This window comes from Melospiza georgiana, chromosome 13 (assembly GCF_028018845.1).
Source record: "Melospiza georgiana isolate bMelGeo1 chromosome 13, bMelGeo1.pri, whole genome shotgun sequence".
Classification (NCBI taxonomy): Eukaryota; Metazoa; Chordata; class Aves; order Passeriformes; family Passerellidae; genus Melospiza; species Melospiza georgiana.
The window spans coordinates 3,759,119-3,786,989 of NC_080442.1; the positions used below are offsets into that span (position 1 = coordinate 3,759,119).

At 48.2% G+C, this 27,871-nt stretch overlaps 1 protein-coding gene across 1 annotated transcript in view; it reads left to right on the forward strand.

Moving 5' to 3' along the window:
* Positions 1-26,791, forward strand: part of ARID3B (AT-rich interaction domain 3B) — a 32,239-nt gene extending 5,448 nt beyond the window's left edge. Inside the window, 7 exon segments of the mRNA XM_058033778.1 lie at positions 4,543-4,614; positions 6,912-6,984; positions 17,182-17,365; positions 19,633-19,886; positions 20,687-20,944; positions 22,654-22,752; positions 23,928-26,791. Coding sequence (XP_057889761.1) covers positions 4,543-4,614; positions 6,912-6,984; positions 17,182-17,365; positions 19,633-19,886; positions 20,687-20,944; positions 22,654-22,752; positions 23,928-24,097 — 1,110 coding nt within the window. The 3' untranslated portion in view covers positions 24,098-26,791.
* Positions 26,792-27,871: the final 1,080 nt, after the last annotated feature.

Below are 27,871 nucleotides of genomic sequence, written 5' to 3' on the forward strand. Positions count from 1 at the left end.
GCCCAGGAAGGGCTATGGTGGCCCCCAAGATGTCAGGGAAGGTTCTGGTGGCCCAGGGAAGGTTCTGGTGGCACAGGAAGGGCTCTGGTTGCCCCTGAGGTGTCAGTGGCACAGAGAGGGCTATGGTGGCACAGGGAGGGGCTCTGGTGGCTTCCCAAGGAGCTCTTTCCTTGTCCCCTGGCAGTGGGAATTGTCCCCAGAGCAGCAGCAGGAGGTGCAGCAGCTGCCCCAGCTCAGGTGACAGCAGGTGACAGCTTTGGTGGCCATATGGCCAGAGCCTGGTGCCCTCAGCTGCCCTAAGCTCCTTCTGCCTGGAGGTGCCCCCCAGATCCCAGGGTGGAGCTGTGGGAAATGGTTTATTCTGCTTATCCTCTGCCATCCTGGTCCAATCACCCTTTGTTTTTTTAAATTTCCTAGAAAACAACCCGAATATGTTCTGTTTAACTTTTCCAGAGTCTTTAAAAGTTTTATTCCTGGGAATTATCCCAAGTTCAAACCCACTGGTGGGAGGGAATTGCCTGCTTTAATCCCTCTTCTTTCTCATCCCTGCCCTCAAATGGAGTGGAATAAGCTCTCAGCATGACCAGAATTCCCTGTGGAAGCAGAATTTGCTGGATTTATATCCAGGGAAGGGTCAGAAAGCTGAACCTGCACAAATCCCTGAGCCTTGGAGAGTGTGCAAGGTCCAGACTGGGAAAAAATGCCTGCTGCCTCCTTTTCCTGCCCCTCTGTCTCATTCTGGCTGCTCCATGGGTTTGATCCCAGTGAACATTTTAGGAGCAGCTGGATGCCTCCATAATTAGCCAAAAATCTGTGGGGTTAATCTCTGCTGAGGGAGAAAGGACATTGGGATGGATCCTCCTGTGAGCCAAGCCAGCCTGCAGAGGGCTGGCCATTGATCCTGTGCCACAAACAGCTGACACCACACAAGTGCCAATAATCCCCCATTAAACATCTCTCAGTTGATGGGGCTCACGGGCTAATTGACTTTCCAGCAGCAATTAGTGCCTCAAACCCAATCAGCTGGCATTAGGGAGCTGTGCACGAGCTCTTCATCTTCCTCATTCAGTGGGAGCCTCACAGCCAGATGGTGCTGGGAGTTTGGGGTGCTGCAGCACCTCCAGAATTCCCAAAGGGTGCTTTGGGCTGCTGGGACCTTTTCTCCCCGTGCGTTTGTCCAGGTGGATTTGGCTCTTCCCTTTTCCAGCAGATGCTAGGTCAGGACTTTTTGGAGTTGTTCTTAGGATGCCTGGTTCTGTTTCAGGGTTATCCTGGCTTTCTATCCAGCTGGAGCTGCTGGGTTATTTCAGAATTCAGAATTGATTTCTCCAGAATTCCCAGGGGGTGCTTTTGAGGTGCTGGGACCTTTTCTCCCCATGTTTGGCTCTTCCCTTGTCGAGCACATGCTAGATCAGGACCTATGGAGTTGTTGTTCTCAGGATGTCTGGATTTATTTCACAGTTATCCTGGCTTTCCATCCAGCTGGAGCTGCTGGTTTATTTCAGAATTCATAATTTATTTCTCCAGAATTCCCAGGGGTGCTGGGGCCTTTTCTCTCCATGTGTTTGTCCCAGGTAGATTGGGCTCTTCCCTTTTCCAGCCCACCCTGCACTGGGACTTTATGGATTTGGTGTTCTCAGGGTGCCTGGATTTATTTCACAGTTATCCTGGCTTTCCATCCCGCTGGAGCTGCTGGGTTATTTCAGAATTCAGAATTGATTTCTCCAGAATTCCCAGGGGATGCTTTTGAGGTGCTGGGGCCTTTTCTCTCCATGTGTTTGTCCCAGGTAGATTTGGCTCTTCCCTTTTCCAGCCCACCCTGCACTGGGACTTCATGGAGTTGGTGTTTTCAGGGTGTCTGGATTTATTTCAGGGTCATCCTGGCTTTCCATCCAGCTGGAGCTGCTGGTTTATTTCAGAATTCAGAATTTATTTCTCCAGAATTCCCAGGGGGTGCTTTTGGGGGTTTTGCACCTTTTCTCTCGATGGGTTTGTCGCAGGTGGATTTGGCTCTTCCCTTTTCCACCATGTCCTAGATCAGGACTTTTTGGAATTGGTGTTTTCAGGATGTCTGGATTTATTTCAGGGTTATCCTGGCTTTCCATCCAGCTGGAGCTGCTGGGTTACTGAGGTGCAGGAGCATCTCCAGAATTCCCAGGGGGTGCTTTTGAGGTGCTGGGACCTTTTCTCCCCATGTTTGGCTCTTCCCTTTTCCAGCCCACCCTGCACTGGGACTTTATGGATTTGGTGTTCTCAGGGTGCCTGGATTTATTTCACAGTTTTCCTGGCTTTCCATCCAGCTGGAGCTGCTGGTTTATTTCAGAATTCAGAATTTATTTCTCCAGAATTCCCAGGGGTGCTGGGGCCTTTTCTCTCCATGTGTTTGTCCCAGGTAGATTTGGCTCTTCCCTTTTCCAGCCCACCCTGCACTGGGACTTTATGGATTTGGTGTTCTCAGGGTGCCTGGATTTATTTCACAGTTTTCCTGGCTTTCCATCCAGCTGGAGCTGCTGGGTTATTTCAGAATTCAGAATTTATTTCTCCAGAATTCCCAGGGGGTGCTTTTGAGGGTTTTGCACCTTTTCTCTCGATGGGTTTGTCCCAGGTAGATTTGGCTCTTCCCTTTTCCAGCCCACCCTGCACTGGGACTTTATGGAGTTGGTGTTTTCAGGGTGTCTGGATTTATTTCAGGGTTATCCTGGCCAGCTGGAGCTGCTGGTTTCCATCCTTTGGAGACCACTCCAGCATGGTGATTCCCAAGTGGAATAGGGCCTAACCAAATAAATCCTTTTAAGGAGCCTTAATCCAGCAAAGCTGAGCTTAAAATTTCTCTGGTGGAAAATCCACATCCTCCTGGAGTCAGGGCACCAGAGGGATTATTCCCCTCCTTCTGCTCCTGCTTTTCCAGGGAAATACAGGGAGGATGGCCTGGAGGTGAGGAAGGAATGGTGACACTTTCACCAGGGGCTCTGTGGTAGAAAGAGGGACATGAGGGCAGAAATCTCCTCTGTGGGTGCTGGGTGTCACCCCAGCAGAGGCACTGAGGAGGTGATTTCAGCTCCTCAGGAGGGGAGCTGAAATTCCACTCCCAGGATTTGAAATCCCTAAAAAGTTTTGTGTTAAAATTTAAGAAACGAACAGAACTTTTAGGGTTTTTTTTCAGGTCTTCAGGTTGTTGTTTGTTTTTTCCCTTGTCAACAATTCAGCACACCCTCTGTATACCAAACTTAGTGTGCAAAAAAAAAAGCACGAAAAAAATCACAAAACACACAAGTTTGAGATAGTTTTAAATTTTTTTTGTTTAATTAACTCTTAAACCTTTTTACCAATAACTGATTATTTGTCTGTTTACCCAACATCCACATTCCAGCTCTTTCTAACCAACCAAACACTGCAGAAAGTGGAGTAGATGAAGAATAAGATCAAAAAACACCCAAAATCTTCCATCTTGTCTCCTGTCTACCTCCATACAAAAAAATCAAACCTCTAAGTTTTTCACCCTGTAATAAACTGTGTGTATAATAAAATAATATCATGAAATACTTGTAATAAGAAGTATTTAATTATATACATAATTAGAGTAACATATAATTAAATACTTAAAATTATAATTTTAAAATATATAATGATATAATAATATAATGTATAATAATTATATAATAATTATATAATCTAATATCTATATTATAGTGTATATTATATATTCTATATATAATATAAAATATATAATATATATATATTATATATATTATATATATAAAGATATACAACATATTATACTATACATAATATAGTATATATTATATAAAATATATATTATAGATATTATATAATATCATATCTCTTATATAATCTATTATAATCTATTATATTATATATTCTATAATATATTCTATATATTATATACTATATATAATTATATATTAGATATATAATTTATTATAAATGTAATAATTGTTAAAGAATAAAATAATATAATTAATTATATCTATTACACAATAAATATAATATTATATATATTATTTATATGTTATAAATTATATTATTTATATGTTATTTATATAGATATATTATTTACTTATATGTTTATTTTTTTAAATTATAAAGCAGTAAAATATCTATTTATTTCACACACTCAGAGATTCCAATTCACCCCAAAGTTTTAGAAGCTTTTTTTTTCATTTTAGTTTAGCTTTTAATTTTAATTTTTAAATTTTAAGTTTCGCTTCTAATTTTAATTTTTTTATCCTAGTTTAGCTTTTAGTTTGAAATCTTTTTCTACAAGTGTTTTGATCTCCATAAATGAAGATGAACAGCAGTGTTCTCCTAGGGATCAAACCAGACCAGACAGAGAAACATCCCCTATACCCTGAATTCCACACCAGCAAACTGGCACAGAACCACAAACCCCCTCCCCACCTTTCTCACCACCTCAGGCTGAACCAGCAGCTGCTTTTCTGTGTGTTTGTGCCTAAAAACCCCAAAAAACCCCAAACCCCTGGGCCTGTCCCTCACCCTGTTTTTGCTGATTTTGCTCCCCAGAACGGCGGCGGGAGCTGGAGCGACGAGGGCGACGGCGGCCGGGGAAGGGAAATCTCCCGAGACTTTGCCAAGGTCTGTCTGGGCAATTTGGGGAATTTGGGAAATTTGGGGGGCTTGGGGAGTTTGGGGAATCCTCCCCTGATCCGTGGCAGAGCCCTCCCTGCAGGGAGTTTGTGGGGAAATGGCTTCGTTCTGCAGCTTGGGGCTTGTTGTCTTGGGGTTTGTTGTCTTGTGTTGGGTTAAAATGTTTAATTGTTGTTGAAATGAGAATTAACAACCAAACTTCGGGTATTTCAAAGCTTTAATTCAGTTTTTCTCCAGCTGGGAGAGGAATATTCTCCCTCTGTAATGCTGTACTCATGGATTTGAATGTGCAGCAGCTGGAGGGGCTCAGTTTAAACTGAGGCAGCTCTGCTGTCCCAGAGCTTCCCAGGAATCCAGCCCCAAAAAGCTCCTCTCTTTTGGGATGCACTGCCTAAAGAAATTCCTTTTAATGATTTGGCTGTTTCAAGCCCAAATTATAAATAATAAATATTAATAAATAGCTCTATTTTATAAATATTTATATTTTATACAATATTTACCTAAATCTAATACATAATTTCTATGCTATAAATATATCTATTTTATACAATATTTATATTTTATAAATATTGATTGATTGTAGAAATGTGATAGAGAATTTGTTTTATAAATATGTATTGCATATAGATCTTTATAAATAATGAAATATAAATAACAAATTAAAAATTATTCCCACAGCAAATCAATCCTGGGCTGGTTTCTGGCATTTCTGAAGGCTTTTGGTTTATTCCATTTCTGGGGATCTTTTCCACCTCTGGGGATCCATTCCAGCTCTGGGAATCCTTTCCATCTCCGGGCATTTATCCCATTTCTGGGAATCCATTCCATCCCTGGGAATCCCATTCCATTTTTGTTGATCTACTCCAGCTCTGGGCATCTTTTTCATTTTCATTTTTCTTTTCCATCTCTGGGCATCCATTCCATTTTGGGGGATCCATTCAATTTCTGGGAAACCATTTCCTTTCTGGGGATCTATTTCATTTTCATTTTTCTTTTCCATCTCTGGGAATCCATTCCATCTCTAGGAATATTTTCAGTTTCTGGGAGTCTTTTCCATTTCTGCACATCCGTTCCGTTCCTGGGGATATTTTCATTTTCATTTTCATTTTTCTTTTCCACCTCTGGGAATCCATTCCATTTTTGTTGATCCATTCCATCTCTGGGAATCCATTCCAGCTCTGGGCATCCATTCCATCCCTGGGAATCCCATTCCATTTTTATTGATACATTCCAGCTCTGGGAATCCATTCCAGCTCTGGGCATATTTTTCATTTTCTTTTTATTTTTCCATCTCTTTTCCATTTCTGGGCATCCATTCAATTTTGGGGGATCCATTCAAATTCTGGGAAACCATTTCCTTTCTGGGGATCTATTTCATTTTCATTTTTCTTTTCCAGCTCTGGGAATCAATTCCATTCTTGGGAATCCTTTCCATTCCTGGGAATCCATTCCATTTCTGGGCATCTTTTTCATTTTCTTTTTATTTTTCCATCTCTGGGCACCTATTTTGTTTTGGGGGATCCATTCAGTTTTTGGCGAACTGTTTCCTTTCTGGCGATCTATTTAATTTTCATTTTTCTTTTCCATCTCTGGGAATCCATTCCATCTCTAGGAATCTTTTCAGTTTCTGGGAGTCTTTCCCATTTCTGCACATCCATTCCATTCCTGGGGATATTTTCATTTTCATTTTCATTTTTCTTTTCCACCTCTGGGAATCCCATTCCATTTTTGTTGATCCATTCCATCCCTGGGAATCCCATTCCATTTTTATTGATACATTCCAGCTCTGGGCATCTTTTTCATTTTCTTTTTATTTTTCCATCTCTTTTCCATTTCTGGGCATCCATTCAATTTTGGGGGATCCATTCAATTTCTGGGAAACCATTTCCTTTCTGAGGATCTTTTCCATTTTCATTTTTTCCTTTCCAGCTCTGGGAATCAATTCCATTCTTGGGAATCCTTTCCATTCCTGGGAATCCATTCCATTTCTGGGCATCTTTTTCATTTTCTTTTTATTTTTCCATCTCTGTGCACCTATTCTGTTTTGGGGGATCCATTCAGTTTTTGGCGAACTGTTTCCTTTCTGGGGATCGATTTCATTTTCATTTTTCTTTTTCAATGCCTGGGGATCCATCCCATTCCTGGGGATCCTTTCCAGCCATGACCACCGAGCCCCCAGGACCCTCCCTGTGTCTCCTGTGCTGTCCTTTCCCCAGAAGCAGCCAGAATTCTGGAATGTTCTGTCTGGTGGGAGCTGTGCCCTCACTGTGCTTTGTCCCCCCCAGCTGTACGAGCTGGACAGTGACCCTGAGAGGAAGGAGTTCCTGGATGATCTCTTCATCTTCATGCAGAAGAGGGGTGAGTGAGCTTTCCTGGCATTCCAGGGCTGACACGGGGCAGGAGAGGGAATTCTTCCCTCCTCAGGCTGGAAAAAAACAAATCCTGGGGTTTGGGGCATTGCCCTTGGTATTGGAGGGCAGCAGCAGGGAGATCTGCCCTGTAAATTAGATTATTTTAATTTGATTAAATTAATTGTGCCCTGAGGTGTCAGTGGCACAGAGCAAAGTGTTTCTGAAATCCCAATCCCAGACTCAAGAGCTGCCTGGTTCCCAAAAACCCCAAATCCAGCTCTCCTGAGAGTAGAGTGGTTCTAATATCCCAGTCCCATTCTGAAGAGCTGCCTGGTTCCCAAAAAAGCCCAAACCCATCTCCTCTCCTGTGAGCAAAGCATTTCTGATGTCCCAGTCCTGGGCTGAAGAGCTGCTTTGTTCCCAAAAAACCCCAAATCTGTCACTCCTGAGAGCAAAATGTTTTTAAAATCCCAATCCCAGACTCAAGAGCTGCTTTATTCCCCCCAAAAACCCCAAATCCAGCTCTCCTGAGGGCAAAGTGTTTCTAACATCTGAATCACAGACTCAAGAGCTGCCTGGTTCCCAAAAAAACCCCAAATCCAGCTCTTCCCCTTTAAATAAAGTGTTTCTAACATCCCAATCTCAGTCTGAAGAGCTGCCTTGTTCCCAAAAAACCCCAAATCTGTCTGTCCTGAGAGCAGTGTTTTTCTAACATCCCAATTCTGGGCCAAAGAACTGCTTTGTTCCCAAAAAATCCCAAATCCAGCTCCTTCTCTTGGAGCAAAGTGTTTCCAACATCCCAATCCCAGACTCAAGAGCTGCCTGGTTCCCAAAAAACCCCAAATCCAACTCCTCTCCTTGGAGCAAAGTGTTTGTATAATCCCAGTGCCAGACTCAAGAGCTGCCTGGTTCCCAAAACCCCAAATCCAGCTCTCCTGAGATCAAAGTGTTTTTAAAATCCCAATCTGGTTTTAAAAAAAAACCCCAAATCCAGCTCTTCCTCTTTGAGCAAAGTGTTTCTGACACCCCAGTCCAAGGCTGAAGAACTGGTTTGTTCCCAAAAAACCCCAAATCCAGCTCTCCTGAGGGCAAAGTGTTTCTAACAACCCAGTCCCAGTCTCAAGAGCTGCCTGGTTCCCAAAAAACCCCAAATCCAGCTCTTCCCCTTTGAGCAAAGTTTCTGACATCCCAATCCCAGACTCAAGAACTGCCTGGTTCCCAAAAAACCCCAAATCCATCTCCTCTCCTGAGAGCAGAGTGTGAAGAGCTGCTCAATTTGCCCCTGGTGTCTGTGGGGCCGGGAATCAGCTCTGCCAATAAAAATCCCCCCTGTAAAAACCCTAAACCCAGGGATTTGCTGCTGGCCAGGAGGAGCTGAGGGAGCAGAAACTGCAGAGATTAATGGGATTTCACTGCAGGGATGAAAAGGTTGGGATGGTTTTGGGATTCCCTTGGGAAGGAGCGGCTCTAACACAGATCAGATGTGTAGGGTTGTTCCCAAAAGCCATAAAAGGGCCCTGGAGCTGCAGAAACCATGGAAAGGGACATCAGAGGGAGGCTGGAACTGGCCTCTGTGGGGTTTTGTTCCTAGAAGGGGACACCAGAGACAAGCTGGAACTGGCCTTTTTGGGGTTTTGTTCCTGGGAGGGGCAGGTGGGCACAGGGAGGGTGGGACAGCAGGGCTGGGGGTGATGCCTTGGGAAGGCTGAGCTAGAACAGGGACTGGACTGAGCTCAAGAATAAAGCAGGGATTTATTAAAGGGATCTCCTCAGTGGATCCACCTTGGGCAGCACAAGAGATCAGCCAAGGCTACAGGATGAGCCCAAAACCCAGCCAAAATGGACCCAAAATGGTCACGAAAATGGACAGCTGGTCATGAGGTCTCTCACTTTCATGAGTTCTGGTCCATTTGCATATTGGAGGTAATTGTCAATTACAGCTTCAGGTTATGAACTCCCATCCTGCTGCTTGTTTTCTGTCTTCAGTCAGAGATTGCAGCTCTGTGGGGTCCTGGTGCAGGGCAGGGTCAGGGAGTGCAGCTCCCCATGGGATCAGGGAGTGCAGCTCCCCGTGGGATCAGGGCAGGGTCAGGGATTGCAGCTCCCCATGGGATCCCCATGGGATCAGGGATTGCAGCTCCCCATGGGATCAGGATGGGATCAGGGATTGCAGCTCCCCATGGGATCAGGGATTGCAGCTCCCCGTGGGATCCCAATGGGATCAGGGATTGCAGCTCCCCATGGGATCAGGGCAGGATCAGGGATTGCAGCTCCCTATGGGATCAGGGATTGCAGCTCCCTGTGGGATCAGGGCAGGGTCAGGGAGTGCAGCTCCCCATGGGATCAGGATGGGATCAGGGATTGCAGCTCCCCATGGGATCCCCAGGATCAGGGAGTGCAGCTCCCCATGGGATCAGGGCAGGGTCAGGGAGTGCAGCTCCCCATGGGATCCCAATGGGATCAGGGAGTGCAGCTCTCCCTGGGATCAGGGATTGCAGCTGCTCCCCATGGGATCCCCATGGGATCAGGGACTGCAGCCCCCCATGGGATCAGGGCAGGATCAGGGATTGCAGCTCCCCATGGGATCAGGATGGGATCAGGGATTGCAGCTCCCCATGGGATCCCCAGGATCAGGGATTGCAGCTCCCCATGGGATCAGGGCAGGGTCAGGGATTGCAGCTCCCCATGGGATCCCCAGGATCAGGGATTGCAGCTGCTCCCCATGGGATCAGGGATTGCAGCTCCCCATGGGATCCCCAGGGTCAGGGATTGCAGCTCCCCATGGGATCAGGGCAGGGTCAGGGATTGCAGCTCCCCATGGGATCTCCATTCCAAGGACTGCAGCTCCCCATGGGGTCCCTGTTCCTTTTTCTGCCAGCTCTGGAGAACCAAACCCCATCAATCTCAGGCTGAACCCCTGCACCAGCCAGGATCTCTCCTTGGAGAGGGATTTGAGCAAACCAGGAGCTGAGACAGCTCAGGGATGTGGAGTTGATTTGCTGCTGTAAAATGAATTTTCCCTCTGTTCAGCTGGGAATTCCCACACCCCACGGAATTACTGTGCCTCCCTTCAAAGATGAAACACGAAATTCTGCTTTTCTTGAGATTTGGCTCAGTATTATTTTAAATCACTGTGGGCTTTCCCAATTTCCTGGGGGGAAAACCTGTTCCTTCTGGCTGCCTGCTACAGAATCTCCCCTGAACATATTTGGAGTGGGAAGAGCAGCTTTTTATTTACCTGCTACAGGTTGTGCCTTAAAAATGTCTTTTCCCTGCCTGGTTTTCACTGCAGTGGGAGTGAAAAAAATCTCATTTTAGTGAGATTTCAACATCTCTGTGCTGAACAAACCCTGGGGATTCTCACCTCCTTTGTTCCTTGCTGTAAAATGGACACTTGTGTGAGGAAATTGGATAAGGGTAGGTGGGAGGTGATTAAAAAGCAGAGCTGGGTGTGATTAAATGCTCTTTGTGCAGGACAAGTCGTGGCTTAGGCTGCTGGAAATCCCTGTGTGGAAGGGAATCTCTGGCATGGAGGCCAAGGAAAGCCATAAAATTCACCTCAAACCCTTTTTGGGGCAGTTTTCCTCAGTCTGCATCTCCAGCTTGAGGTCTGACAGGTCAGAGGCCTGTTCCTGAGGCTCTCGGGAACAGAGGAGACTGTATTGACTTATTTGATTCATCAACAATTGTGCTTTTTTAATAGTTTTGCTCAGCTCCTTTTTCTTCAAGATTAATTCCCCAGTTGCTGTTTAGCCCCTCTGATGGTTGGTTCTCTTTTAAAGAAGCTTTGAAGCAAGTGCCCATGGCATGGAGGTGATCTGGGCACCTGTGGCTGCACCCACACTTTGTCCCACGTTCCTCTCTTGGGCAGGTGCTAATCAATAAGGCCTAATTAAGAAACTGTCATCACTTTCCAGATGTGATTTTTAGGGTAACACAAAACTATTTTGCTAAGGGCATCCTGAATTTCTGCTGGTTGTAGGGGCCAAATCAGACACATCTACTTCAGTTCAGGGGGTTAGGGAGGGGAAAAAGCTTTTCAAAGAAAATCTAGTTTGGATATTAGGAGAAAGTTTTTTACAGAAAGGGGTGATAAAAGTTCTGGAATGGTTGCCCAGGGAGGTGGTGGAGTCCCCATCCCTGGGTGTGTTTAACACAGCCTGGATGTGGCACTGGGTGCCAGGGTTTAGGTGAGGTGTTGAGGCTGGGTTGGACCTGATGATCTTTAAGGTCCCTTCCAACGTGGTCACTCTGTGAATTAGGTGGTAGACATTCCCTGAAAGGCCACCGATGTTCATGGCTCCAGTCAGCCTTCCTCTGGGAAACCCTTTATCCCAGAAACCTGGGTTGTGGCTGCCTTTCTGCCCAGTAAAACCAGGAGCCCTTGGGATGACTCTGCAGCTTCCCTTTCCCAGTGGGAACAGATTCCTTGTGCCCCTCCTTTGGCTGGGATGAGCCAAGGGATGGAGCTGAGAGGAAACAAATGATGGAGCTGGTGCGAGCCAAGTGATGGGGCTGGGGTTAGCCCAGTGATGGAGCTGGTGTGAGCCAAGTTATGGGGCTGGGATGAGCCAAATTCTGAGGCTGGAGTGAGCCAAGTTGTGGGGCTGAGATAGGTCCAGTGATGGAGCTGGGATGAGCCAAATTAGGGGGTTGGGATGAGCCAGGTTATGGGGCTGGGATGAGCCAAATTACAGAGCTGGGATGAGCCAGGGGATGGAGCTGGGGTGAGCCAGGTTATGGGGCTGGGATGAGCCTGATAACAGAGCAGGCATGAGCCAGGGGATGGAGCTGGGATGAGCCAGGGGATGGAGCCAGGATGAGCCAAATTACAGAGCTGGGATGAGCCAGATTATGAGGCTGGGATGAGCCAGATTATGAGGCTGGGGTGAGCCAGGTTATGGGGCTGGGATGAGCCAGGTTATGGGGCTGGGATGAGCCTGATAACAGAGCAGGCATGAGCCAGGGGATGGAGCCAGGATGAGCCAAATTACAGAGCTGGGATGAGCCAGGACACAGGGTTGAGATGAGCCCAGTTAGGGGGCTGGGATGAGCCAAATTATGGGGCTGTTGTGAGCCAGGTTATGGAGCTGGGATGAACCAAGCTATGGAGCTGAGATGAGCCAGGTTATGGGGCTGGGGTGAGCCAAGTTATGGGACTGGGATGAAGCAAGTGGTGTGGCTGGGATGAGCCAAGGGATGGGGCTGGGACAAGCCAAATTGTGGAGCTGAGATGAGCCAAGATAAGGGGTTGGGAAGCCAAGTGATGGGGCTGGGATGAGCCAAGCTGTGAGCTGGGATGAGCCAGGTTATGGAGCTGAGATGAGGAAAACTATGGGTCTGGGATGAGCCAGTAGAAGGGTCTGAGATGAACCAAGTGATGGGGCTGGGATGAGATGGGTTATGGAGCTGGGATGAGCCAAATTACAGAGCTGGGATGAACCAAATTACGGGGCTGGTATGAGATGGGTTATGGGGCTGGGATGAACCAAGTTATGGAGCTGAGGAAAATTATGGGGATGGGATTGAGCCAAGTGATGGGGCTGGAATGAGCCACATTAAAGAGCTCGGATGAGCCAAGTGATGGGGCTGGGATGAAGCAAGTGGTGTGGCTAGGATGAGCCAAATTACGGGGCTGATGTGAGCCAAGCTATGGGGCTGGGATGGGCCAAGTGATGGAGTTGGGAAGCCAAATTACAGAGCTGGGATGATCCAAGTGATGAGGCTGGGATGAGCCAGGTTATGGGGCTGGGGTGAGCCAAGTTATGGGACTGGGATGAAGCAAGTGGTGTGGCTGGGATGAGCCAGGTTATGGAGCTGAGATGAGGAAAACTGTGGGTCTGGGATGAGCCAGTAGATGGGTCTGAGATGAACCAAGTGATGGGGCTGGGATGAGATGGGTTATGGAGCTGGGATGAGCCAAGTGACAGGGCTGGGATGAACCAAATTATGGGGCTGGTATGAGATGGGTTATGGGGCTGGGATGAACCAAGTTATGGAGCTGAGGAAAATTTTGGGGCTGGGATTGAGCCAAGTGATGGAGCTGGGAAGCCAAGTGATGGGGCTGGAATGAGCCAAATTACAGAGCTGGGATGAGCCAAGTGATGGAGCTGAGATGAGCAGGTTATGGAGTTGGGAAGCCAAGTTGTGGGGCTGGGATGGGCCAAGTTACAGGGCTGGGGTTCTGCTGAGAGGCAGGAGAAGTTATTTTCTGAGGAAACAGAGGAGGATCTTCCCCTGGCTCGGGGCAGGAGCCTTGCCAGTACAGTAAAATGAGTTTACCATCAAAAGGCAGCAAGTCTTGTGCCGTGGCCCCAGCTCTGACCTTTCCCTCTGGAATTCTGCCCCCTGGCCCCGGGCTCATTAATCCTGGCGCTGCCAGATGACAGTAATCCATCACAGCCCTGACAGCCCTGCCCAGCCAGGCCCTGCCCTTCAGCCTTTCCTGTGGCAGCGCTGGGGCTGCCCAATAAACCCTGCCTTGATCACCTTCCCCGGGGCACCAGATCCCTCTGGAAAACACCGGGAATTCACCGGGACCTGCGGGGCACTGCTGGGGGAACACGTGGGAAATGGAATTATTGCAGTGGAAAATGGAATTATTGCAGTGGAAAATGGAATTATTGCAGTGGAAAATGAAATTAATGCAGTGGAAAATGGAATTATTGCAGTGGAAAATGAAATTATTGCAGCTCCTCGGAGCAGTTCTGTCCGTGCTGCAAAGTTTCTCAGCTGCACAAAGAAATTTTATTTTGGGAGGGGAAACCAAACTTGAGGTTTTATCTTGTGTAATAGAGTTTCTAAATGAGTGTTTCTGTCTAAATCCCTGTGTAGCTGGGTTTATAAATGAAATTTTGGGGCACTTTGTTCCTGTTTAAAGCACAGCTGAGGGAGGGAAGGTGTTCAGGGGGTGCTGAAATTATTCAGGCTCCTGGGAGTTCTTCTGTCCCTGCTGCAAAGATTCTCAGCTGCACAAAGAAATTTTATTTTGGGGAGGGGGAAACCAAACTTGAGGTTTTATCTTAGTGGATTAATTTATATTGTGTGTAAACATGTTTAGCTGAGGTTTTTTATATCAGTCCCTGTTTAGCTGGGATTATAAATGTGTGTTTCTGTGTAAAGCCCTGTTTAGCTGGGTTTATAAATGAAATTTTGGGGCACTTTGGTCCTGTTTAAAGCACAGCTGAGAGAGGGAAGCTTTCCAGGGGGTGCTGAAATTATTGCAGCTCCTGGGACAGTTCTCTTCCTTGCTGTAAAGTTTCTCAGCTGCACAAAGAAATTTTCTTTTGGGAGAGGAGAAACCAAACTTGAGGTTTTATCTCAGTGGATTAATTTGTATTGTGTGTAAACACATTTAACTGAGTGTTTCTGTATCAGTCCCTATTTAGCTGAGTTTATTAATGAGATTTTGGGGCACTTTAAAGCAAAGCTTTAAATTCAGCTAAACAGGGCTTTATACAGAAACACTCAGCAAAATGTGTTTACACACAGAATATAAATTTATCCGCTGTGATAAAACCTCAGGTATGGTTAAATGATAAAATTTCTTTGTGCAGCTGAGAAACTTTGCAGCAGGGACAGAAGAGCTCCCAGGAGCTGCAATAGTTCCATCACCTCAGCACCCCAGGACAGCTTTGCTTTAAACAGGACCAAAGTGCCCCAAAATTTCATTTATAAACCCAGCTAAATTGAGATTTAGATCAAAACACACATTTATAAATTCAGCTAAACAGGGCTTTATACAGAAACACTCAGCTAAATGTGTTTACACAGAATATAAATTAATCCACTGAGGTAAAACCTCGAGTTTGGTTTCCTCCCCCAAAATAAATTTTCTTTGCAGCAGGAACAGAACTGTCCCAGGAGCTGCAATAATTCCATCAGCTCAGCACCCCCAGGACAGCTTTGCTTTAAACAGCAAAGTGCCCCAAAATCTCATTTATAAACTCAACTAAATTGAGATTTAGATAAAAACACACATTTATAAACTCAGCTAAACAGGGACCCTCTCACTCTCCATCTGGATGAAAGTCCCTGCTGGACGAATTAATGCCATTCCTTTAATTGGATTGGGAAAACTGGGGTGAGAGGGGCTTCATCCTCCCCCAGCCCAGCAAAGGCTTTGCTGCTGTGGCTAATTAATGAAAGGAGGGGAATTTTGGGGTGTCCTGGGGGCTTTGGAAGGAAATATTTCCCTGTTTTCCCTGCGGGTGTGACTCAGGTGATGAGTGACAGCTGGAGGTAACTTGATCATGCCCTGATTCCCAGTGCTGCTGTCACCCCCAGACAAAATGGATGCTCAGGAAAAAAACAGAGGAAATTGAGAATTTTTGGGAGGCAGGGGTGGAGCCACAGAGAGTTTGGAGTGTTTGGGTTTCCCTCTGTGCTCCCTCAGAGGTCTGTGGCCCTGAAATGTGGGAAGGGGTTGTGGGATCTGCTCTTTGGGCTGCTCGGACAAGGATGGGATTGATATAAATTGAAACACTTTGAATCTGTGAGGTTTTCAGCCCTTTAGAGCTGCAAAACTGGGCTGTTTTATCCAGCATCTCGTTAACCTGTGGGAATTGGCACCACAAGCTACTAATGCCTAATGGGATTCCCAAAGAAAAGACAAGGAAAAAAAAATCCCCCTTGGATGTGTGACAAGGACATCTGCAGGGCTCCTTTCATGGCACGGAATAAACTCATTTATAGGGCCATAAACGGGGGGATCAGGGGCTGCCAGCAGTGGCACCAGCCTCCCCTGGGGACTGGGGATTCCACAATTGTCCCCTGCCCCGCTCCCAGCCTTCCTGCCAGGCTGGGGCTGCCCATTGTGGGGACAGGATGGGCTGGGCGGCCCTTTGATCCAGGACAGAGTTTCCCAGGCCAAATAAAAGCTCTGCCACTTCAGCTTTTTATTATTCCTTCTTCCTCTCCGTGCCTCAATCCCCAAGTTTGGGCGTTGGCGCTTCCAGGAGCTGCCAAAAAGGGGGAGGTTAAAAATCAGATTTTCTTCCAGATGAACCCAAAATACACAGAAGCAAGCAGGAAGGATGGAGCAGGAGCTGGCTTTGGGATGCTCAGAGCTGCTGTGGCCTTGTCAGGGAATTGTTTGGGAGGGAAAAGGAGTGGGAAGCTGGAATCTCTGTGGAAGGAGCAGCTTTGGTTTACCTCTCCATGTGGTACCCCAGGATGAGGTGAAAAGATGAGTCTCGCTCCGTGTTCTCAGAAGGCTGATTTATTATTTTATTTTATTATATTATATTAAAGAATGCTATACTAAAACTATACTTAAGAAAGAGAAAGGATACCCACAGAAGGTTACAAAGAATGATGATAAAAATTCACAGAAGGTTACAAAGAATGATGACAAAAACTCGTGACTGACTCCTCAGAGTCTGACACAGCTGGTTGTGATTGGTCATTAAGTCAAAACAATTCATGTAAAACTAAATCAAGCAACCATTTGTTGGATAAACAATCTCCAGACCACATTCCAAAGCAGCAAAACAGGGAGAAGCAATCAGATAATTATTGTTTTCATTCTTCTCTGAGGCTTCTCAGCTCCCCAGGAGAAGAAATGCTGGCAGAGGAATTTTTCAAAAATATGACAGTGACATCTCCAGGTTGTTCCAAATGTTGAACATGTGAGGGAGGATGGAATTCTGTGGGGGAGAGATGTTCTCCAGTGCTGATTCCCTTGCTCCTGCTGTTCCCAGGCAAACAGCACATCCTGAGGAATGAGGGAGCATTTTTATCCAAGGATTTGAACCCTGAGCTCATAAAACCCATTCAATAGTCCCAACTTCCCCTCTTTCTATTCCAGGAGCTGCAGGTTTTTATTGCTCTGCTAATTCCCTTTACCCACAGGAAAGGGTTTTCCATGGAAAGACCTCGAGCCAGGCTGCAAATTCCCTGAATTTCCTGTTAGGGCAGAGAGAGCTGGATTCCCCCAAGGTGGTGCCCTCATCCTCTCCATGTTCCTTTTTCCAGGAACTCCCATCATGGCCAAACAGATCCTGGATCTGCTCCTGTGAGGGCAGAGAGAGCTGGATCCCCCTGAGGTGGTGCCCTCATCCTGTCCATGTTCCTTTTTCCAGGAACTCCCATCAACAGGGTCCTCACCATGGCCAAGCAGATCCCAGATCTGCTCCTGTGAGGGCACAGAGAGCTGGATCCCCCCAAGGTAGTGCCCTCATCCTGTCCATGTTCCTTTTTCCAGGAACTCCCATCAACAGGATCCCCATCATGGCCAAGCAGATCCTGGATCTCTACATGCTCTACAAGCTGGTGACAGAGAAGGGTGGGCTGGTGGAGATCATCAACAAGAAGATCTGGAGGGAAATCACCAAAGGCCTTAACCTGCCCACCTCCATCACCAGCGCCGCCTTCACCCTGCGCACACAGTGAGTTTAGAAGGAGAAATAGAAAATACTCATATTTATATAAATATAAATATGTGTCTATTTAAACATAAAATATTTTCTATTTATAAATATCATATTTTTATAAAATATATAAGCATTTTATAAATATAAATTTAATATATTTTATTATATAAATATAATAATAAATACTATATAGTTATATAAATATTTGTTTAAATATAGAATATTTTATATAATATACATATTTTATAAATATAAAATTATATATTCACATTTATTATGTAAATATATAATAAATATATGCTGTCTATTTCTATAAATATGCCTATATTTAAATAGATAACTATTTATGTATTTATTACATATATTTTTATATAAAATATATAAACACTTTATAAACATATATTTAAATATATTTCTTATATAAATATATAAGAAATACATAGTATACTTATATAGATATAAATATGTATATATTTAAATGTATAAATATGTATATATTTATTAATATTATATTTATTGTATAAAGGATATAAATATTTTATGAATTTAAACATTTATATTTATATAAATATACCATTAATGTATATTATAAATTTATAATATACAAATTATATATTATTGGTATATCATTACATTTATATTTTAAAATATATAATCACTATAATTTTTAATGTATATATTGATATATGATATCAATAATTGGATATTATTGGAATAATCCAATTGGAATAATCCAATTAAGATTATTGGATATTTATCTGGTATTGGACATTTGCTGTTGGATATTTGCTATTATTGGGTATTTAGCTGTTGTTAGATGATTATTATTAGGTGTTTGTGTTGATAGTTTTTTATTATTGTTAGATATATCTTTTACTAAATACCTATTATTAGTAATTCTTAATAGGAAATTATTAGTAGTAAATATTATTGTTACTAATAATATAATATACAACGTCTTTTATATATCATATGTATTATAATATAATTATTAGTAGTAGTAGTAGTAGTAAATATTTAGAATAGACTGGCCAATGTAAAGCCTGTAAAAGGCAGAAATGGTGCCTCAGCCTAATGAGCTCCTGAAGGGAATTCTCACTCTCACCTCCCTCCAGCCCTGGCCTTTTTGCCTCTTTTTTTCAGTTGTGAGGGAATTCTGGATGATTTATATTCAATATTTCTGTCGTGAGGGAATTCTGGGTGATTTACAAATAACATTTCAGTTGTGAGGCAATTCTGGATCATATATAGATGATATTTCAGTTGTGAGGCAATTCTGGGTGATTTATAAATATTTCAGTTGTGGGGGAATTCTGGATCATTTATAGAGGACATTTCAGTTGTGAGGGAATTCTGGGTGATTTATAAATAATAATTCAGTTGTGAGGCAATTCTGGATCATTTATAAATGATATTTCAGTTGTGAGGCAATTCTGGGTGATTTATAAATAATATTTCAGTTGTGAGGGAATTCTGGATCATTTATAGAGGACATTTCAGTTGTGAGGGAATTCTGGGTGATTTATAAATAATATTTCAGTTGTGAGGGAATTCTGGATGAACTGCAGAAGATATTTCAGTTGTGAGGGAATTCTGGATGATTGATAGAGGATATTTCAGTTGTGAAGGAATTCTGGATGAACTGCAGAGGATATTTCAGTTGTAAGGGAATTCTGGGTGATTTATATTCAGTATTTCTGTCGTGAGGGAATTCTGGGTGATTTATAAATAATAATTCAGTTGTGAGGGAATTCTGGGTGATTTATATTCAATATTTCTGTCGTGAGGGAATTCTGGGTGATTTATAAATAATATTTCAGTTGTGATAGAATTCTGGATTATTTATAGATGATATTTCAGTTGTGAGGCAATTCTGGGTGATTTATAAATAATATTTCAGTTGTGAGAGGATTATGGATGATTTATAGAGAGTAGTTCAGTTGTGAGGGGATTACAGGTGGTTTATAGATGATATTTCAGTTTTGAGGGAATTCTGGGTGATTTATTGCTAATAACTCAATTGTGAGGGAATTCTGGTTGATTTATCACTGATATTTCAATTGTGAGGGAATTCTGGATGATCCTTTGAGGATATTCCAGTTGTGAAGAAATTCCCCCACCCTCATGGGATCAGGAATGTCCAATGGCACATTTTCCTCCAAACACTGACCGCATCCATACCAAGCCATGCTTCCAAACACCCCAAACCCTCTGAGCACCTCGGGATGAGTCTCCTGTCCCTGTGCCACCTGAATTATCCCTGTCTGTGTGTCCCTCTCCAGGTACATGAAGTACCTCTATGCCTACGAGTGCGAGAAGAAGTCCCTGAGCTCCCCGGCCGAGCTCCAGGCCGCCATCGACGGCAACCGGCGCGAGGGCCGGCGGCCCAGCTACAGCTCCTCGCTGTTCAGCTACTCCCCATCCCCGCCGGGGCCTCCTTCCCTGCTGTCCCCCCCCAAAATCCGCTTCCCCATCATCGGCGTGGCGCCAGGCAGCGCCACCGGCAACCCCCGCGTCTCACCGGCCCTCAGGAAAGGTCAGCAGGGCCATGGCGGCGCTGGGAGTGTGGGACTGTGGTGTGGGCAGTGTGCTCTGGCTGAGTGACACCTCCTGGCAATGTCCCCTGGCTGAGTGACCTCTCCTGACAGTGCCCGTGCCGAGCCACGTGGCCTGGGAATGTGGGACTGTGGTGTGGGTAGTGTTCCCTGGCTGAATGACCCCTCCTGACCATGTCCATGCCAAACTGCGTGGCCTGGCAATGTGGGAATGTGATGTTGGCAATGTCCCCTGGCTGAGTGACCCCTCCTGGCAGTGTCCCCTGACTGAGTGACCCCTCCTGACCGTGTGGCCTGGGAATGTGGGACTGTGGCACTGGCAGTGTCCCCTGATTGAGTGACCTCTCCTGACCGTGTCCATGCCACATTGCATGGCCTGGGAATGTGGAACTGTGGTCCTGCCAATGTCCCCTGGCTGAGTGACCCCTCCTGACCGTGTGGCCTGGGAATGTGGGATCGGGGTGTTGGCAGTGTCCCCTGGCTGAGTGACCCCTTCTGGCGGTGTCCCCTGGCTGAGTGACCCCTCCTGACCGTGTCCATGATAAACTGCATGGCCTGGGAATGTGGTGTTGGCAATGTCCCCTGACTGAGTGACCCCTCCTGACCATGTGGGACTGTGGTGCTGGCAGTGTCCCCTGGCCGAGTGACCCCTCCTGGCAGTGTGGCCTGGCAATGTGGGAGCAGGGTGCTGGCAGTGTCCCCTGGCTGAGTGACCCCTCCTGACCACGTGGGACTGTGGTGCTGGCAGTGTCCCCTGGCTGAGTGTCCCCTCGTGGCCCAGGTGACGGCGTGCCGCTGACGGTGTCCATGCCGAGCCGCGTGGCCGTGCCGGTGACACTGGGTGGCCAGCAGGCCTCGGTGGCAGCCAGGACGGCCACGCTGGAGCAGCTGAGGGAGAGGCTGGAGGCGGGAGAGCCCCCGGAGAAGAAGGTGCCGCGCATGACGGAGGAGGAGCAGCGGCTGGTGCAGCAGGCCCTGCAGCGCAACCTGTTCAGCATGGCCCGGCAGCTCCCCATGAAGATCAAAATCAACGGGAAAGGTGAGGCTGAGCTCCTCAGTAAGCTGCAGGGAGGGAAAGGTCCCAGCCTGGAATGTCACACACACACGGCTGGGTCAGCTCTGAGTGACCTCTGGGTCACCTCCATTCCAGCGTTGTTGGCGTGGAGGTGTTCAGGTGCAAGATTTTGTTGGGTTTTCCTGCTGGGCTTTTTCTTGTGCTCATCCAAATCCAGCCCAGATTCAGGAGAAAAAGAGACTCAGGGGTGACCTTATCACTCCCTAAACTCCCTGAAAGGTGCCTGTGCTCAGCTGGGGCTCGGCTCTCTCTCCAGGCAGCACTGACACAACCAGAGCACACAGTCTCAAGCTGCACCAAGGGCAATTTAGGTTGCATATCAGGAAAAAGTTTTTTACAGAAAGGGTGATGAAGTTCTGGAATGGCTGCCCAGGGAGGTGGTGGAGTCCCCATCCCTGAGTGTAACAAAGCCTGGATGTGGCACCGGGTGCCAGGGTTTAGGTGAGGTGTTGGGGCTGGGTTGGATTGATGACCTTGAAGGTCTCTTCCAACCTGGTCACTCTGTGAATTCTGTGACCTTCCCAAAACTCCAAGCTGGTCAAGTTTGGCCCAGCTTGGAAGCAAGGAAGAGCTGTTCTTGCTCCAGCAGTGCTGGTTTGAGATGCCTGGCCACAAATATGGGTGGGAATGGTCAAGCAGGTTCCTCCCAAGCAGCAGTCCTTTTTTTAGAACTTGTTTCTTTTTTAGATTGTATTACTTTTAAAAAATGTGATTGTTTCTGGGCTTCTTCCCCAGCCTGGATTTAAACAGTTCATCCTGAATCTTAGCAATGACTTCTGTGATGTGAGTGCTCCCAGTTCCTGGCAGCTCTGCATCCAACCAAATTCCACATCAAAACCACAAGAGCCACTGATAGGGAATACAAATTTTATCCAGGAGCCTTCATTATTCCCTCACCTCACTTCTGCTTTCACCCTGAACTAAATCCAAATGCTGGGAACCATTGCAGTCCCTACAAACAGGAACAGGCTGAGGATTCAGGGATGGGATTCCCACCTTTGTAGGGGCTCTCTTGTCTTCTCTGCCCTTCTTTTCCCCACTGTACCATAAAAAACAGATGGAGATGCTCTGAGAGGTGGTTTTGATAAGCTCAGCATGGCTTGGTAACAACATTTAGGTTCAATGTGGAGTTTTTAGAGGGTTTTTTTTTGCCTTGCTGCCCTCCTTGGAGGGACAGTCCCAAAATCCAGGCTCACCTTTGTGGGGCTGGAAGAGTTCCATGTTCAGCTGCCCATCCCTGCCCAGGCTGTGGAAAATCCTGATTTTCATGGAGTTTCCCTGGCTTTTCCCTCCCCCCAGTGGCCGCTGGAGCCGCTGCAGTCCGAGCACAGCAAAATCCAGCTGGGAGTTAAATCTGAGTTTATCTCTGTGCTCCCAGCCCTTCCTTGTGGCAGAAATGGCCTCGGGGAGACATTTCCCAATGCCAGCAGGCTCCCAGCCTCACCAAAGCCTTCCAGCACCTCTGCAGCCTTGTCCTGGAATGGTTTGAGTTGGAAGGGACCTCAAAGCCGAGGACAGGGACACTGCCACATCCCAGGGTGCTCCAAGCCCCACTGCCGGGAATGGGGGCATTCTGTGGGCCCAAAGAGGGGACAAAGCGGGGCTGTGCTCACCTCGGGGGTGCAGGGAGTGGGATCGGTGCCCTCTGACTGTGCCTCCCTCCCTGGGACAAGACAAGGCAGACTCGGCGGCGGCGGCGGCGCTGAACGTGTCCCCGAACGGCATCGGCAGCATCAACATGTCCGTGGAGATCAACGGCACCACCTACGCCGGTGAGAGCCCTGCTGGGAAAGGGACAGCCCTCCTGGGTTGGGACAGCACGGGGACAGCCCTCCTGGGAGTGGGACAGCACGGGGACAGCCCTGCTGGGAAAGGGACAGCCCTCCTGGGATGGGACAGCACAGGGACAGCCCTCCCGGGAGTGGGACAGCACAGGGACAGCCCTCGTGGGATTGGGACAGCCCAGGGACAGCCCTCCTGGGATGGGACAGCACAGGGACAGCCCTCCTGGGATGGGACAGCCCAGGGACAGCCCTCCTGGGATGGGACAGCCCAGGGACAGCCCTCCTGGGATGGGACAGCCCTCCTGTGGGGCGGGAACAGGTGGGATGGGGGTGGTCCCTGCCGAATGGCAGCGGGAAGCGATTCTTGTTCCCTAGACTGGGCAGGAGCAGCTCTCTTCCCTTGGTGTTAGTGCTTTAAAATCTGAGGGAAGGGGTTTGAAATCCCCGTGGAGGCGTTCATAGGAAGGAGAATTGTCCCTGTTCTCCTGAGCTGGGGCTTTGCTTGGCTTTCCCAGCGGGAATTGTCCCCTGGAGCAGTTCCCTTCTGCAGGCCATGCCTGTGCATCCTTGGGCAAATCCTAGGTGGGAATCCTGGCTCTGCCTCACCCTAACCCAAATGGCAGCTGCTTCTCCCCAGATGCAGAACCCATTTGGGATCTGTTTTCTTTAGGGTCAGCATCCCTGTGCAGGCTCTAGCTGAGCACAGGAGCCAGACCAGCCACCCTGAGCTGGGATGGGATCCTGGGGCTGGGAAAGCCTCCCCTTTGCCCAGCCTAACCCTGTCTGTGCTGGGATGGGATCTAATCCAGGGGCTGGGAAAGCCTGACCTTCGATGGGATGGAATGGAATGGAATGGAATGGAATGGAATGGAATGGAATGGAATGGAATGGAATGGAATGGAATGGAATGGAATGGAATGGAATGGAATGGAATGGGATCCTGGCACTGGAAAAGCCTCCTCTTTGCCAGCCTAACCCCTATCTCTGCTGGGATGGGATCCTGGGGCTGGGAAAGCCTGACCCTCGATGGGATGGGATGGGATGGGATGGGATGGGATGGGATGGGATGGGATGGGATGGGATGGGATGGGATGGGATGGGATGGGATTCTGGCACTGGGAAAGCCTCCCCTTTGCCCACTCTAACCCTGTGTGTGCCCACAGGGGTGCTGTTTGCCCAGAAGCCCATGGTGCAGCTCCTGGCCGGCTCGGGCACGCAGAGCTCGTGCAGCAGCAGCTCCAGCAGCAGCTCCAGCAGCTCCCACTGCTCCCCCAGCCCTACCTCATCGCGGGGCACGCCCGGCGCAGAGCCCTCCACCAGCTGGTCCCTGTGACGGGCACTGCCCAGGAGTGCACACATACCTCACCTCAAGGAACCTGCTCTCGTGGCTGCACAGCACCTGGAGGATGATGATGATGGTGGTGGTGGTGGTGAAACCTTTCCATGCCAGCGAGTTTTCCTTCATCGTCTCTTTGTCCGGCCTTGTTTTGGCTTTGTTCCCCCCTCCCCTTTCCTTCCTCCCTTTTGCTCTTTGGTTCCTCCTCCTCCTCGCAGGGTGTGTGCTGTTCCCATGGAGGGGGGCACACCTGGCGTTTCTCAATCAGGGATGGCTCTGGGGCCACAGCTCCTGGCCAGGACGTCACCAGGGCAGGGAAAGGGCCAGGACTGGGGTGGAGAGCCCTGGTTCTGCTGGAGCCCAGGTTCTGCTGGAGCCCTGGTTCTGGAGTCCTGGTTCTCCTGGAATCCTGGTTCTGGTGGGAACCCTGGTTCTGGAATCCTGGTTCTCCTGGAACCCTGGTTCTGCTGGGAATCCTGGTTCTGGAAGCCTGGTTCTGCTTGGAGCCCTGGTTCTGGAACTCTGGTTCTGCTGGAACCAGGGGCCACCGGGGCTCTTCCCACCCACAACTCCGTGTTTTGACAATCCTGAGAGCCAGGGGGTGCCTGGCCCTGTCCTCCCATGGCAATCTGCTCATGTCCCTTCCTGCTGTGTCCCCATGTCCTCAGGGGAGGCTCCTGAGCCTCCCTGCTGCTCCTCTCCATGGTTCTGGCACCATCAGCTGCTCAGTTCTGGCTGCTGCCACCTCACCCCTCGAGTCCTGAGTGTCCCTGAGGAGTGACACAGGGCCAGGGCGTGCTGGGGTTCCACGTCCCCCCTCTGTCCCCATAGCAGGGTCCCTCAGGTTGGTGCAGGCTCCCTGGAGCAGCTCTGGGAGCTCTGCAGGAGCACAGGCTGCAGGTGGGGTGGTTGCTGTGGGGATCTGGGGTTCTGAGCAAACCCCCTGCCATGGTGCAGGGAGGGGCAGAGCCCAGGGAATCCAGCCCTGCCTGGCCCTGGGAGCTGGCAGCAGAGCTCCCTGTGAATGAGCTGCTCAGGTGGCCTGGTGCTGTCCCCCTGTCCCCATGCCCTGGTGCCATCCCTGCCATCCCCCCTGCCCTGGTGACCTCCTCCCCGTGCTGCAGGCCCGAGTCAGGTTTTTTGAGCAGATGAAATACCTCAGCTATGTACTTTGTTGGGTTGCTTTTGTTTGTGTTGGGTTGGGTTGTTTTTAACCTCTTCAGGAAGTGTTGGCATATCCTATCGCTTTGGGGGGGGGTTTCATAGGTGGGTTTGCTGAATTTGTGTTTGCTTTTATTTCTGTTGGCTTTTAATGGATCACCAAAGACAGGGAGTTCAGACGAGGCTGAGCAGAGCAGCAGTGGCTTCCCCACCCTCCAGGAGCCCATCCCAGGACAGCACAGCAGGACGGGGTGACACTGCCCCTTGGATCTGTGCTTGTCCCAGCCTCTCCTGCTGCTTCCTGCGCTGTGCCAGGGCTGTCCTGCCCCCGGGGCTCTCTGGGATCGGGAGATGGGGATGTGGTGCCCTGGAGGGATGGAGGGATGCTGCTCCAGGTGTCCCCAGCTGCTCTCAGAGGGAGCAGGGGAAGCCGGCCTGACCCGCAGGCTCCTTTCATCCTCACAGACTCCCAGAGGATTTTCCAGCCTCTGGGACTCAGATGATTATTTTCTCCCCCCCTTTTTTTTTTGGGTTTTCTTTTGGTGGTTTTATTTTATTCTTGGGTGGGGTTGGGCTGTTTCCTCTGAGTGGGACTGGGGCACTTTCTGCTTTTCCCTCTGCTCTGCTCCCTGGCCCCTGGGGAGCAGAGGCTGCTCCGGGGTGGGGCTGCTTTGTCTCACTTGCTAACGTTGTGTTTTCTTGCACAGAAAGGCACTCGAATCACTGAACTTGCTTGGACACTACTAGAGTATTAATGTTTATAAGCTTTACTCAACCTAGACTGGAACTAGCCAGGGACTAACAGATTGTTTTGTATCCAATTCAGGGAAAGAATCAGGTCGGGAAGCGTAACAGATACCTCAGTTAAAATAAGCTGCAACAATAAACGGGTCCTTTTCCCAGCCCGGGGGTGACAAGGACCATCCAGACTGTGAAGAGTTAACCCTTTCCCTCAGCCTGGCTTTGGCCCTGGCAGCCTGAGCTGCGGGTCTCCTGCTGAGCTGCCAGGCTTTGGGTGCAGGGAGTGCTGGAACCAGCAGCAGCAGCAGCAGCAGGGCGGGGGGAGGCCGAGCAGGGGGCCCCGTGTCGTACTCAGGGTTTGATGCTGCCGGCAGGACGTTCCCGATGGATGGGCGGTGCTCCATCCTCCCCCAGCTCCTCACAGCAGCCGGGCAGCCCCCAGCTCGTCCCTCGGTGGGGCAGAGCCAGCCGAGCCTGCCCCGGGGCTGCGGGGAAGGCAGCAGGGTGGGCGGGCTCAGGGGAGGCTGCTGTGCCTGCTCCCTGCCACATGTTCTCTCCAAACAGCTGCAGCAGCCTTGCTATAACTAGTTTTCTTACCTATTTAAAAGAGAAGAAAAAAAATAATAAAATAAGTAAATAAAAACAAAATGTGATAGCCTAGGCGGTGGATAAATACCTCAACGTCTCCTTCCAACAAGTGTCTGTATATGTTGTTGTTGGGTTTTTTCTATCTTACAGGTTATCTGAATGTTTATATTCCAATAAACTTCTACCTCTTCACACCGTGACCCCCACGCCTGCTTTGTGCCCCTGGCTGCTCCCTGAGGGTAAAGAATTCCCAGATATTCCCAGAGAACTGGGCTGTGTCCTAAGGATAAAGAATTCCCAGATATTCCCAGAGAACTGGGCTGTGTCCTAAGGGTAAAGAATTCCCAGATATCCCCAGAGAAGTGGACTGTGTCCTGAGGGTGAAGAATTCCCAGTTATTCCTAGAGGCTGGGCTGTGTCCTAAGGGTGAAGAATTCCCAGTTATTCCTAGAGGCTGGGCTGTGTCCTGAGGTTAAAGAATTCCCAGATATTCCTAGCGGCTGGGCTGTGAGGGTAAAGAATTTCCAGATATTCCCAGAGGCTGTGCTGTGAGGATAAAGAATTTCCAGTTATTCCCAGAGGCTGGGCTGTGTGCTGCGGGTAAAGAATTCCCAGTTATTCCCAAAGGCTTGGCTATGTCCTGAGGGCCCTGAAGGTAAAAAATTCCCAGATATTCCCAGAGTACTGGGCTGTGTCCTTGTAGAGCCCCTGCGGGTAAAGAATTCCCAGCTATTCTCAGAAGTTGGGCTGTGTCCTGAGGGTAAAAAATTCCCAGATATTCCCAGAGGCTGGGCTGTGTCCTGATGGCACTAAGGATAAAGAATTTCCAGCTATTCCCAGAGGCTGGGCTGTGTGCTGAGGGTAAAGAATTCCCAGTTATTCCCAAAGGCTTGGCTATGTCCTGAAGGCCCTGAAGGTGAAAAATTCCCAGTTATTCCCAGAGAACTGGGCTGTGAGGGTAAAGAATTTCCAGATATTCTCGGAGAATGGGGCTGTGAGGGTGAAAAATTCCCAGTTATTCCCAGAGAACTGGGCTGTGTTCTTGCAGGGGCTCTGAAGGTAAAGAATTCCCAGTTATTCCCACAGGCTGGGCTGTGTCCTTGCAGGAGCTCTGAGGGTGAAGAATTCCCAGCTATTCCCAGAGAACTGTGTCCTTGCAGGGGCCCTGGGCTCCCAGTTTGGAGCTGGCCCGGGCTGGATTCTGACAGGAGCCGCCCGGGATCTCCTGTCCCCGGTGTCGCCGGAGCTGTCCTCGCCCTGTCCTGACACAGGCAGGCTTGT